This window comes from Notolabrus celidotus, chromosome 5, assembly GCF_009762535.1.
Source record: "Notolabrus celidotus isolate fNotCel1 chromosome 5, fNotCel1.pri, whole genome shotgun sequence".
NCBI classification, from domain to species: domain Eukaryota; kingdom Metazoa; phylum Chordata; class Actinopteri; order Labriformes; family Labridae; genus Notolabrus; species Notolabrus celidotus.
Window position 1 is genome coordinate 38114329 of NC_048276.1, and position 12635 is coordinate 38126963.

Consider the following 12635-nt stretch of genomic DNA (forward strand, 5'->3'; position numbering starts at 1 on the left):
ATCAGATCTCTCAATAACAACTAACTGTGACTTCTGGAATCGAATCTGTATATACAACTTCAATAAAAGCATTAGCAAAAACTTACAACTTATCCAGTATAAAACCATCCATAGGACACACTACACTGTGGCAAAACTACACAAAATGGGATTATCAGAAACAGACAAATGCACCAACTGTATTCAAGATACAACAGACACATATCTCCATGCATTTTGGACCTGCACACCGGTCCGCCAATTCTGGCAACAAGTCATCGACAGATTGTCAACCATGCTCAACTGCAACATCATATCTGCAGCAGCATATATCGGAAATAACACAACATAATAAACATTCCACCATTCTCTTAACGGCCCTAATCATAGCAAAGAAGACTATCCTCTTAAATTGGAAATCCAAGAGAAATCTAAACATTAAGATTTGGGAGAATCTACTAATGGACCAAATATCAATAGAGAAATGTTGTGCGACAGTTAATAATACACTGGACTCATTTGAAAGCAGCTGGCTACCAATCATCACTAAATTAACAGCTCTAACTAACTGATCTCCAAACAACCACAAAACAAAACAAAACAAAATAGTAGACTGCCAAATACTTTCATGACTTGAGTTTTCCCCAACCTATTGACTTACACCCACATTCACAAACACATGGATACCCTCTTACCAGGGTTCATCATATACACACAATCACAAACCACACACATACATGTTTATATGCTCACACCCGCATACATATAAAGGAGCTTTAAAGGGGCCTTGCGGTAATTCTTGGATGGCCCTTGGGATTTGACCTGGCACGGGTGGTCGGCCCCGCGCCCGGTGTGGTTGGGGCGTTAGGTTTGGTGGGGCCCTTTGCGGTGTGGGTGGCTGGGGCCTGTGGTTGGGCTCGGGGCCTTTTGACGGGGGGCTGGCGGTGCCTGCCGGGTGCCTGCGTGGCCTCTGGTTCTACTGGTGGGGGAGGTGGGGGGGTTGTGGGGTCTGGTCCTGGGTTCCCCCTCTGGACGCTTCTGCAATCTGTCCCTGTGGCTGAATGGGGCAGGGCCTGGGGGGCCTCCTGGGTCCTGGGGGTTCGGTACCGGGGCGGGCGGGCAGGTTGGGCGGGCGGTGTCCTGGACTGGGGTTGGCCGGCCGGCGTGGTGGTGGTGGGGGCGGGGTGGTGGGGGCAGGGGAAGGGTCCATTCATTGGCCTGCCTTTCCCTTCTGGTCTCCCCTGTTGGTTTTGGCCCTCCTCTAGCTGGCTGCGCCTACTCTGCCCGTGCGGCCTGCGGCGGGGGTTGGATTGGGGCATCTCGTGGTGCCGGGTTCCCCTCCCTGGCTGTGGGCTCCCTGCCTCCCTGTGGGATACTGGGGGGGATCTCGGGTCGGGTGCCACGCCCTGCCGGGCGGCTGTGGGCCTTGTCCATCGCGGGGTCGGGGGACTGGTGGGTGGGGCTGGGGGGGTCGGGGACTGCTGGAGTGCCACCGCCCTAGGGCCCCCTGAAGTGGGCTTGCCGCAGACGGGCCCTGCCTCTTTTAACGCACTACACTAGAACAGTTGGACAAAAAAAAAGACAATAGGGTTGGGGGTGCTGATGGGTGGGCGGGTTTTATACGGGGGGGAGGTGCAGATGATGGGGCATTAGTGCACTGAGGCTCTCCCCCCCTTTCCCGCCTCCCTTCCACCCCCCTATTTTAATGCACCTCACTAAATACTGACATAGGTAAAGACATAGGGTTGGGGGGCGGGTTTTATACGGGGGGGGGGGGTCGGATTGTGATGCAGTAGTGCACTACGGCTCTCCCCCCTCTCTCCCGTCTCCCTTCCTGCCCCCCCTACTTTAATCCACCTCACTAGCAAACATACATATAACAAAAAAAACAAAACAAAATTCAAATCATACGACACAAACACAGATCAGGTGTGGCGGGGCCTTAGTGTTTGGCTCGGCCCTACTCGTTGGGGGTCCATCGGGGCTGGGAGGGTGGCTGATGTCCCTGTCATCCTCCATCCCCCTGCTGCCCCCTCCCCTGCGGGGGCCTGGTCCGCGGCTGCCCTCAGGGCCGGGTTTCCCGGGGGTTCCCTCGCGGTCCTCTTTGGGGGGTGGGGTGGCGCGCAGCTGGGGGGGTGTTACTACGGCAGCCATTGGGGTGTCCCTCCATGCCCCCGCGGCCTGGTCCATCAGTCGCGGGGCGTGGCTGGGGGGAGTGGTCGGGCCGGCTGGGGGGGTGGGGGGGATTGGCCCTGCCGCCTCCGCCCTCCCCCCGCTCCGGTGCGCCGGTTGGCGGGCTCTGATCCTGGTCCTGCCCGGCTGCCTGGCTGTCTGCTCCTGGTGCTGGGCCCCCTCGGCCCTGGTGGCTCCTTTGGCCCTGTCTTGGGGGGCTGTGGGGGCGGTGTTGTGAAGGTGATCCTTGGGGGGGCTGCGGGATCTCTCCCCCCTCGCCCCCCTTTCATCTGCTGGGTGACCCGGGGGTTCCCCTGGGTGCCCCGGCGGTACCTGTTTGCTTCAGTCTGGGTCCTTGGCTTGTCCCCTGGCCTGGGTCTCTCACGGTGCATTGGGTCCTTCGGCCTGACTGCTCTCGCGGACCGGCTGCTGGGCTGAACCGCTCTGCTGATCTGACCCAAGTGGTGGTCTTGTTACACAAATAGAGTGGCAACCCTCTGCGACCCAAGCTTCAGTAATGATTGTGGACACTAAGGGTTGGTTAATCATTAGTATCACCGCACGGTGTTTCTGGCGTCATGGTGAGATGGTCCCTCTCCATCGAAATGTCTTAGGTCTCTCTCTCCTTCTCTTTCCCTGTCCCTTTGTATATCTTTATGTAATCTTTCTTTTACTTTATTATTATTATTATTATTATTTTGGTCCACCTAGGTGTGCACGCCTTCTTTTACAGAACATGATATTAGCTGCCAATAAAAGATAGGCCAGAGTTCTAAGAGGAATGGTGATGGTTGCATGCACACAGTCACAAGCACAGAAGAAAAAGGTTTTCTTTCTTTTCCTTTGCTGCAAGAATAAATTGCATTAATATTTGACAGTTTGTGACAAACATGACACAAACCAGAAATATATATGCAGACAAGGAGAAGAAACAAAAAAAAAAAAGAAATTGTCTACTTGTGATTTTACCCTGATATTTTACAGTGTACTCTGTATTAAGCAAGGTGAAATAACCAAGAAAGAATCCCGACACTCTCTTTTAACAGTTGAATGCCTTTAATCCCATAGCATGGTCACATTGACCTTAAAAAACACACTAGAAATTAGAACCTCCATTAGATGGTGCCTTTTAGACCTTTGAGACATTAACCAAAAGTTACAAAATTCAAATGAAAAAGTACGTTTAAAAACTAAACGGCATTAACAGAAATGCTGATCAATTTTCCAAATATGGGCGCTTTATTTGGCTCATAAATGAAATAAAATGTCAATACACCAATTTTAATTTTCATCTTCAAGAATGTGTATCAGGTCTGTCTTTAAACCAGGTTACAGTTTATTATTGTTTCTGTCAGTATGGAAAGAAAACAGCATAAGTCTGCTGTGATTATTAACAGTTCTCTGGTTTCTGCCAGACTTTTATTAAACAATATTTTTCTTACCATACAAATCAAATATGTTAAATATATAAAACATTAACACATGCATTTAAAAAATAAATACAGTCTTTACACCATTTATAACGGCAGCATATATCACTAACGGTCATACTAGCAAATCCTTAACATTGTTTACAACAGCAGCAACGGACACATATTACTAACAGACATACAACTCACTCGTTTTAATTACATTTTACACGCAATTTTAAGAACATGTGAGTGGCTGTGTTACAGGGCCAGGAATGACACAAAGCTCACTCTGGTGCAACACATTTAATAGAATGAAAAATCTGTCAGAAACAGAAGATCATGGTTAAGATCAGGAGCGCTCTCTCCTACATGTCACTTGAGCTTACAAATCACATAGTTCAGTCTTAACCCGAAAATCCACAGGATGCGCCCATTCCGTCAGCTACATGACTTTGCTCCGTCCGAGGGCTTGTGTCCTGCTCCACAGGACGTGTGGTGGGAGCGTAGTGCCAGCTCAGAGCAGACAGGGTCAGCTGGGTCCAGCATAGAGAGAATACATACAAACAACAGGTTACAGAGCCTTTCTGTGGTTGAATTTCTGCTCATTTGGACAGTATTCCATTACTTTTGCGCTTTAATCATCACTGAGTACCTGAGGTGGGAGAAAGTCATTGTTTTGCGGGTCTCAAGTAAGTCCCAAGTCTTTAATCCCAAGTCCAAGTCAAGTCTCAAGTAAAGACAAGAATAGTCGAGTCAAGTCCGAAGTCTTAGGCTTGAAATCTTTGAGTCCTTACAAGTCACAAGGACTGTTTACCAAATAAAATGCTATTTTAACAATGTAACAATCTATCAAATTTGACAAATACAATGAATGAATTTTGAATCGTTAATTCTTTAAATAAAATAAAATGCAAGATTGAAGGCTGTTGAGGGTCATTTGGGAGGCTTCTAATCAGCTGCTATTCCTCCAATCTGCAAGTGGTAAATATATAAACAGTTTTCAGAATTTGTCAGCCTTACAACTGCAGATAACATCAAATAACTTAACTTGAAATAGTGTGACTTGAAACTACAACACTGAAGTTAGCTTTCAATTTAATCATTACATGATAATACAATATAATATTTGTATCATATTGCTTTTCTTGATTTTTATTAAATGTAGCTTGATATTTCTCTGAAGTGTTTTGTGTCTGTCTTCCTTTTCTACATGGTGGAGGGAAAGAAACTGGTTTGACCCTTTGGAAAAATTCACAATAAACTAGTTTGTTTTGTCGTAAAGCACTTTATAACATGGATTTTGAAAAGTGTTCTATGAATAAGATTTATTGTAATTTTAATATAACTTAATACACAGTTATAGGCAAAATACTTGCAAAAAACTGTGTAAGCCACTAATGATTAAAAAATAGATTAAAAGGCACAAAAGCTGCACCGAAAATTAGAAAGCTTATTACAGCTAGGCTTATTTAATATATTACACAGATTTTGGATAACACAAACAACAATTAGATTAATCGACTGCTATAACTACTGTTTTTAAAATGACTGTGATTGATTTTTAATTTTTTTTATTTAGTGTATCTAGTTCCTTTTAAACTTTGTCTGCTTGCACAAAAGAGGCAAACTATTTTTCTCTTTGATTGTGCAATACTTTGTGGCATGTGCTTTTAAAGAATACAAATAAGCTTTGCTGATCTTACATTCATTTCTTATATATATAATAAGTACATGAGTTTGCTCAGAAACCAAAATAAACACCCCTAACCTTACAACTGACTTCAGCTGAGCTAACTTCATTTCAGCGTCACAGTTTCTAGCCACAGTGATTTTACAAGTGAACATGCACTGTTGCATAAAATGGATGCTAAGTTTAAGTTACCCAAATCATTACCTCACAGCAGGTATCAGCCCAATTTACCGTTCTTTGTGCAACCTTAGGTGCCCAACAAAGCTCCAAGTTGTCGTGTTACTCTCGTGCTGCAGGTTTTGCACACAGCAGTTTGATTTTTGTTTATGACCTCGTAATTTGAGAACGCAAATGAAATGATCCTTGGTAGCATGATTACACATCCCCGTGTTAAAAACTGCCACTCTCCAGCAGTCTGACACAGTGATCATCTTTAAGTCCTGTTACCTTCTGACAGTGATCATCTTAAAGTCTTGTTACCTTCTGACACAGTGATCATCTTTAAGTCCTGTTACCTTCTGACACAGTGATCATCTTAAAGTCCTGTTACCTTCTGACACAGTGATCATCTTAAAGTCCTGTTACCTTCTGACACAGTGATCATCTTAAAGTCCTGTTACCTTCTGACACAGTGATCCTCTTAAAGTCCTGTTACCTTCTGACACAGTGATCATCTTAAAGTCCTGTTACCTTCTGACACAGTGATCATCTTAAAGTCCTGTTACCTTCTGACACAGTGATCATCTTAAAGTCCTGTTACCTTCTGACACAGTGATCATCTTAAAGTCCTGTTACCTTCTGACACAGTGATCATCTTAAAGTCCTGTTACCTTCTGACACAGTGATCATCTTAAAGTCCTGTTACCTTCTGACACAGTGATCCTCTTAAAGTCCTGTTACCTTCTGACACAGTGATCATCTTAAAGTCCTGATATCACTGATATCAGATCACTGATATGTGGCTGTTTGTAGCTTACATCCATAATGGATAAGTATTTCCGATCTATACGATCTTTGAACAGTCGGGAGTCCGTCTGTGACTGGCATCTCTGATATTAAGAAGCGACTGTGGGGTCTTACATTGTGAGTATGGTAAATACCAAACTTGGGTCCCCACTGTTGTTAAACACGCTGTAGTGCCACCTCTTATATAAAAGATAGATCTTTCTATTCTCTCAAACTTTAGGTCTATTTCCAAGCTTCATTTTCTGTCTAAAGATTTAGAGAGAGTAGTTTTTAACCAGCTGCAGTCATACCTTGAGTTTAATGACATGTCTGAGAAATTTCAGTCTGGTTTCAAATCCCTCCACAGCACTGAAACAGCATTATTGAGAGTTCTTAATGATCTTGTCTTAGCTGCCGACGCCGGGAACCATGCTGTGCTGTTGCTTTTAGACCTGACTGCTGCATTCGACACAGTCGATCACCAGATTCTTTTATCACGCCTTGAGCTTTGTGTTGGCATTAAAGGTAATGTCCTGAAATGGTTTAAATTGTATTTGTCAGAGAGGACCTTCTCTGTCCACCTTGGCCAACATTCTTCATCAGAGGCCCCTCTAGTTTGTGGGGTATTGGTATTGATCGTTCGTCTCTTCGTCGCCTGCAGCAGGTACAAAATGCTGTTGCACGCCTGCTGACTGGGAAGAGACGTCATGATCACATCACCCCTGTTCTGGCTTCTCTTCACTGGCTTCCTGTCAGCTTCAGGATCCAGTATAAAATTGTGTTGTTGGTTTTTAGAAGTTTACATGGGTTGGCACCACCATACCTAAGCGAGTGTTTGAACCTGCATGCTCCAGTCAGAGCACTCAGGTCAACACACCAGGTGCTTCTAGATGTCCCAAGAGTGAGGCCTGAACATATCATCACATTCATTTCAAGCTACCTATCTCGGCTGACAAAGTGCAAGCTGAAACACACACACCTGTCTTTTAACAATTTCCCAGACAGCAAAATGAATACAGCCCATACATGGGGCACATGCTTGTGTTTCTTCTGGCCCAGTAAACGGCTGGTTCCACGGGCCAGGTCTGTCCCATATACTGCATTACAGTCAGGTCAAACATTAGTGGGGCTGAAAGGCCCAGTGTGCTTATTATGACTGAGGAAAGGTTGTGGTCCACTTCTGGCCCATATACCGTCTCATTATATCATCATAATCTGGCCCATCTCTGGCCCATTCACTACATACGAATATCAAATGAAAAATGTGCTGCTGGCCTAGTTCTGGCCCATCTGATCCACAGTGTGTTTTTGCATCATTTCTCAATATTTCTGAAATGCTGAAACATTATACTCAGGGTTGCTGTTAATATTCTAGATAAACTGATATTGGTACTGCTGACTCAGCTGCAGTTGTGCAACCGAAAAAAATAAATAAGCTATACAATGTTAACTGTCCCCAGCTTAGAATATAAACAAAATACTCACAGTATGTTTCAGCATTTCATACAGACTGATGAAAGATCCAAAAATACATTGTAGAACAGAGGTTAGTGCAACTCACCAATAAGACCTAGTTGGTTTGTGTGCACGGCTGCACGCTTGTTTGCGTGTCTGTTTCCAAGAAATTCAAAACATTGATAAATATATTTAACTGCCTCTATTTTAGTAATAGTAAAAGTTTATGTGGCAGGGCGAGCTAATAGCTAAAGTTTAAACGGCCTTGGTAACCGGCAACGCCACCATGGGACCTGCACCCCAGGAACTATAGAGTAACACTTGATTATAATCAGTGGTGGACAGTAACAAAGTAAATTTACTTGAATACTGTACTTAAGTACTTTTTTTGAGTATCTGTACTTTACTTGAGTATTGCTTTTTTGGGATACTTATGACTTTTACTCCACTTCATTCAGAAGAGAATTATTGTACTTTTGACTCCTCTACATTTCTATCAGTGCTCTAGTTACTCACTACTTTATCTTTGAAGTCAGCTCATGAATGTCCTTCTCTTTTCTGAAATCTGATCCTAAGACAGTAAACTGTGTTTGTGTAGTTCTGTTTGTCTCAGTGGTTGAGTCGTACCTGTATATCGTGAGTCTCCATGGTTGAACGTGGAGCAAACACAGAGCATCACTCAGATCAGGCAGTTCATGTAGAGGTGGTAATGATGGCTATAATTCTCCACCTGAGCACCCATGTTCATATCTTCAGCCCGTGTTAGAGGTTTTTGAAATGAAGAATGATACGTATGGTTTGAAATGTTCTCCCTGTTTCCCACTCTGCCCAAACAAACAAACATTCACTGTCCAACCTGAGAGAGCGTGTTGAGCTACGTAACGTTTGTTTCATTCCAGATGAACATTTCAGACTAAGCTGTCTGTGCTTGGAGTAACTTAGTGTCTGTTTTTATTCCATGGTATAGTTTTTAGAGATTTCAAATAATGGTTTCTAAATAAACATGATGTAACAGAATGTACTTCTATATATTCTTGACTGCATTTATGTATTGTGAAAATACAACATTTTGAGATTTTTTAAGAAGTACTTTGAATACTTAAGTATTTTTAAAAGGAAGTACTTCAGGACTTTAACTCAAGTAATAATCTGACTGAACATCTTTCACTTGTATTGGAGTAATATTTGACATGGAGGATCTTTACTTTGACTTAAGTAATGAAACTGTGTACTTTGTCCACCACTGATTATAATTAAATCAGGTCACACAGGTAGGATACTGTTTAGGCAGAGACGTGTGTTTGTTTGTTTTTAGGTGTTTTGTTTTTTTCCCCCTACTTATCATGTTTGTGTTTTCAGGGCAAAACAGCAGCAGGTCTGGACGGATCCCTGTGCTGCACCCCTGGTACTGTGCTAACCTCTTCTGCTCTGCTTTCCCATGGAGGAGGAACTTGCCCAACTAAAGGACGTGATCGCCCAGCTGCAGGCTGAGAATCAATGGATGCATTAGGAATGGCAAGTCAACCCTCCAGAGCCCAGCACCTCCAGCTCTGCTGTCTCTGGACATCTGTCGGTCCACAACCTGGTAACTGAGAGACTGGTTTTCCTCCCTCGGGGGAGAAAATGCCCCATGTTTAAGGGCAGGACTGGTATTAGTACTGTTGAGTGGGTGGCAGTCCAGGCTTGCATCTGTGCCAGACGTCTGTCCCCAGCTGAGCAAGGTCTTTTCATTTTTGACCACTTGGAGGGAGAAGTGAGAGAAGAGATTAAGTACCGATCGCAGCAGGAGCGGGAATATCCAAGTAAAATTCTAGCTCTATAGCAGGAACTATATGGGTGTTCCAGATCTCATGTGTGTCTGCTGGAGGTTTTCTTCTCCAGAAAGCAACAAGATGGAGAAACACTGCAAGAATTTTCTCATGCTTTATTGTGTCTTATGGACAAGGTTGTTAAAAAGACGCCAAATGTTCTTCCAAACGAGGATGTATTGTTACGAGACCAATTTGTTGAACATGTTGTTGATTGTTCCCTGTGCAGAGAACGTAAAACATTTGTCAGAAGCCCCCCGGTCAGTGAAGGCCCTCTTGTAACCCTAAGGATTTTTCTTTCTTTCTTTCTACCTAGTAAAGTAAATTGCCTTTTTGGAGCCTTCATCATGCCCTAAAACTCCCCAAACTTGACACACTCATCAGGCCTGGCGACATGTTGATATTCGTTTGGTCCCGTGGAAAAAGTCCCAGAAATGGCTCAGTAGCGCCCCCTTCTTTCCAACTGGCCACCTCCTCAACACAGTTCAACTTACATGAATGACATTTTTTTCACATATCTATCAGGCCAAGAACTACAAAAAAGATACTTAATGTCATGGTGAAGTACCAACAGGAAGTCGGCCATCTTTTTTTTCTTTCAGTTTTTCACCCGATTCGCAAGGGTACGTATTTAAGGGATCCTGCCCTAGGCCTTTTCTCCAATCAAGTCCACACCACACACATTCTGTAGTAGACACATTGAACATTCAAAATTCTTCAGGGTGTACCATTCAGACTGAAATTGTGGGTGTGGCAGACTTTCAGGCTTTGCATCAAACACATGTATGGCACATGTCTCTCCATAAACATGAAATAGATTTTTGGGGCTTTAAAATGCACAAAATCTCACCAAATCGGCCACACACATCAGCCACGCATACCATTCATATATTTTAGGACTCTCATCAAAGAAATTCAAAAATCTGCTCCAAAGGGTTAAAAATAAGGGTAAAATAACCCTCCCCGTAGAGGGTTTTTTGAGCTACATGCACGATTTCGTACATGCATATTAAGGGCCTCAGGGTGCACAAAAAAGCCTCTTGCACCCATATCCAAAAACCAACAGCTTTGAATGTGAAAAATAGCGCCCAAATAAGGGTGCATACTTTTACAAACTAGTCCTTGGGTTTTCTCCAATTCAGTCCCAACAGGGACATTCTATAGTAGACACATTGACAATTCAAACTTATCAGAAACATTTTGCGAAATCTAAAAACTGGGGGCGTGGCAGACTGTCAAAGCTGGAGGTTCTCTTGGCAATCTGCCAAAAACATTAGCATCACCTAATGGAAACGAGCGGTATTTACTCTCAGATCCTGCTTTTACCATGTGTAAAAGAGGTGGTGGTGTACTAGATGCCACACTTGAGACCTCAGGGAGATTAACTGTTTGCTGGTGATTTTATCTGTAGGGTGTCAATCTTCACAGTTTGTCCGGTCAGAACATGGATGGTGTAGATGAAAAGATATTCGAGGTGACACACTCTCTTTTGATTTCCACTCCTTTTATTGTCTTTGACAGTGATCTTTACTCTTGATGGTGAATATGAAATTGAAGGTGTGTGAACATAGGTGTTTGTGAAGCTGTGTGGTGGTTTAATCTTATGGATGCACTCAAAAACTGTGAAAAGGGATGGGAAGAGAAAAGGATGAAGGTGAGGAGAAAGGGAGATGTCTCCTCCGATCGGCTGCATCACTGACTGAGGGGATGTGCAGGTGGGCCTCTGTGGATCCTGTTTTTGTCCCTTCAAAATAAAAGTCCTTTGTAGATACAATATTGAACATCCTTTGCTCCTTCAAAATAAAGGGTCGCAGATGCAATTCAGTGCAACCTTTTGCACACCATGCTTTTGATCACAACTCTTTCTGTAATGATATGTGATGAACAATCCTCAGAACATAATTAAAGTCACAGCATCACCGACTGGTGACAGGCAGTACTGCAATGTACACTATGCTGATAGCTGCTCGAGTATGCTCACAGTTTCAGCCTAGGCCTCATAAAGTGCAGCACAGCAACACCTGCTGCACATCAGGCGGTCGGGCACATCAGGCGGCGCTTGTGCGAGGGCCCGTTCATTGCCACTTGCGGCTTTAATTATTATTATTACTTACCAACTAACTAACCAACCAACCAACCAACCAACAAAATAACTAATTTACATACCATCCAACTAACCAACTAACTAATTTACTTTCCAAACAACCAAACAACCAACCAACCAACCAACTAATCTACTTACCAACCAACCAACCAACCAACTAATCTACTTACCAACCAACCAGCCAACTAATCTACTTACCAACCAACCAACTAACTAATCTACTTACCAACCAACCAACCAACCAACCAACCAACCAACCAACCAACCAACTAATCTACTTACCAACCAACCAACCAACCAACCAACCAACTAATCTACTTACCAACCAACCAACCAACCAACCAACCAACCAACCAACCTACCAACCAACTAATCTACTTACCAACCAACCAACTAACTAATTTACTTACCAACCAACCAACTAACTAACTAATTTACTTACCGACCAAACAACCAAACAACCAACCCACTAATCTACTAACCAACCAACTAACTAATTAACTTACCAACCAACCAACCAACCAACCAACCAACTAATCTACTTACCAACTAACTAATTTACATGCAACCAACCAACTAATCTACTTACCAACCAACCAACCAACCAAACAACCAACTAACTAATTTACTTACTTACCAACCAACCAACCAACCAACTAATTTACTTACCAACCAACTAATCAATTTACATACCAACCAACCAACCAACCAACCACCAACCAACCAACCAACTAATTTACTTACCAACCAAACAACCAACCAACTAATCTACTTACCAACCAACTAACTTATTTACTTACAGACCAAACAACCAACTAATTTACTTACCAAGCAACAAACAAACAAACAAACTATCTAACTAACTAACTAACTAACTAACTAACTAACTAACTAACTAACTAACTAACTATTTTGATAGATCAATAAATAAATAGACCAAATCAATAATAAATAGAATTTGATAATAACAAAATCCCCAAATTAACATCTCATATCACGATAAAGGTTTTCAAATAAAACATACATGTAAAACTCTTGTTTAAATGTCAAAGCATGTAAAGTCAACAGAA

At 43.1% G+C, this 12635-nt stretch overlaps 2 protein-coding genes across 2 annotated transcripts in view; both read right to left on the minus strand.

The window, feature by feature from the left end:
* Positions 1-755: 755 nt before the first annotated feature.
* On the minus strand, positions 756-3700 carry LOC117812746 (basic proline-rich protein-like). Its single transcript, XM_034683659.1, has 2 exons — positions 3695-3700; positions 756-1535 (listed from the first exon to the last, which is right to left on the minus strand). The coding sequence occupies exons 1-2, from the start codon at positions 3698-3700 to the stop codon at positions 756-758; spliced, it is 786 nt and encodes a 261-aa protein (XP_034539550.1).
* A 7187-nt stretch (positions 3701-10887) lies between these two features.
* Positions 10888-12635, minus strand: part of LOC117812322 (glucose-6-phosphate exchanger SLC37A2-like) — a 24750-nt gene continuing 23002 nt past the window's right edge. Inside the window, exon 18 of the mRNA XM_034683008.1 lies at positions 10888-11205. Within this exon, the coding sequence (XP_034538899.1) occupies positions 11154-11205 (52 nt within the window). The 3' untranslated portion in view covers positions 10888-11153. The remainder of the gene's footprint in view (positions 11206-12635) is intronic.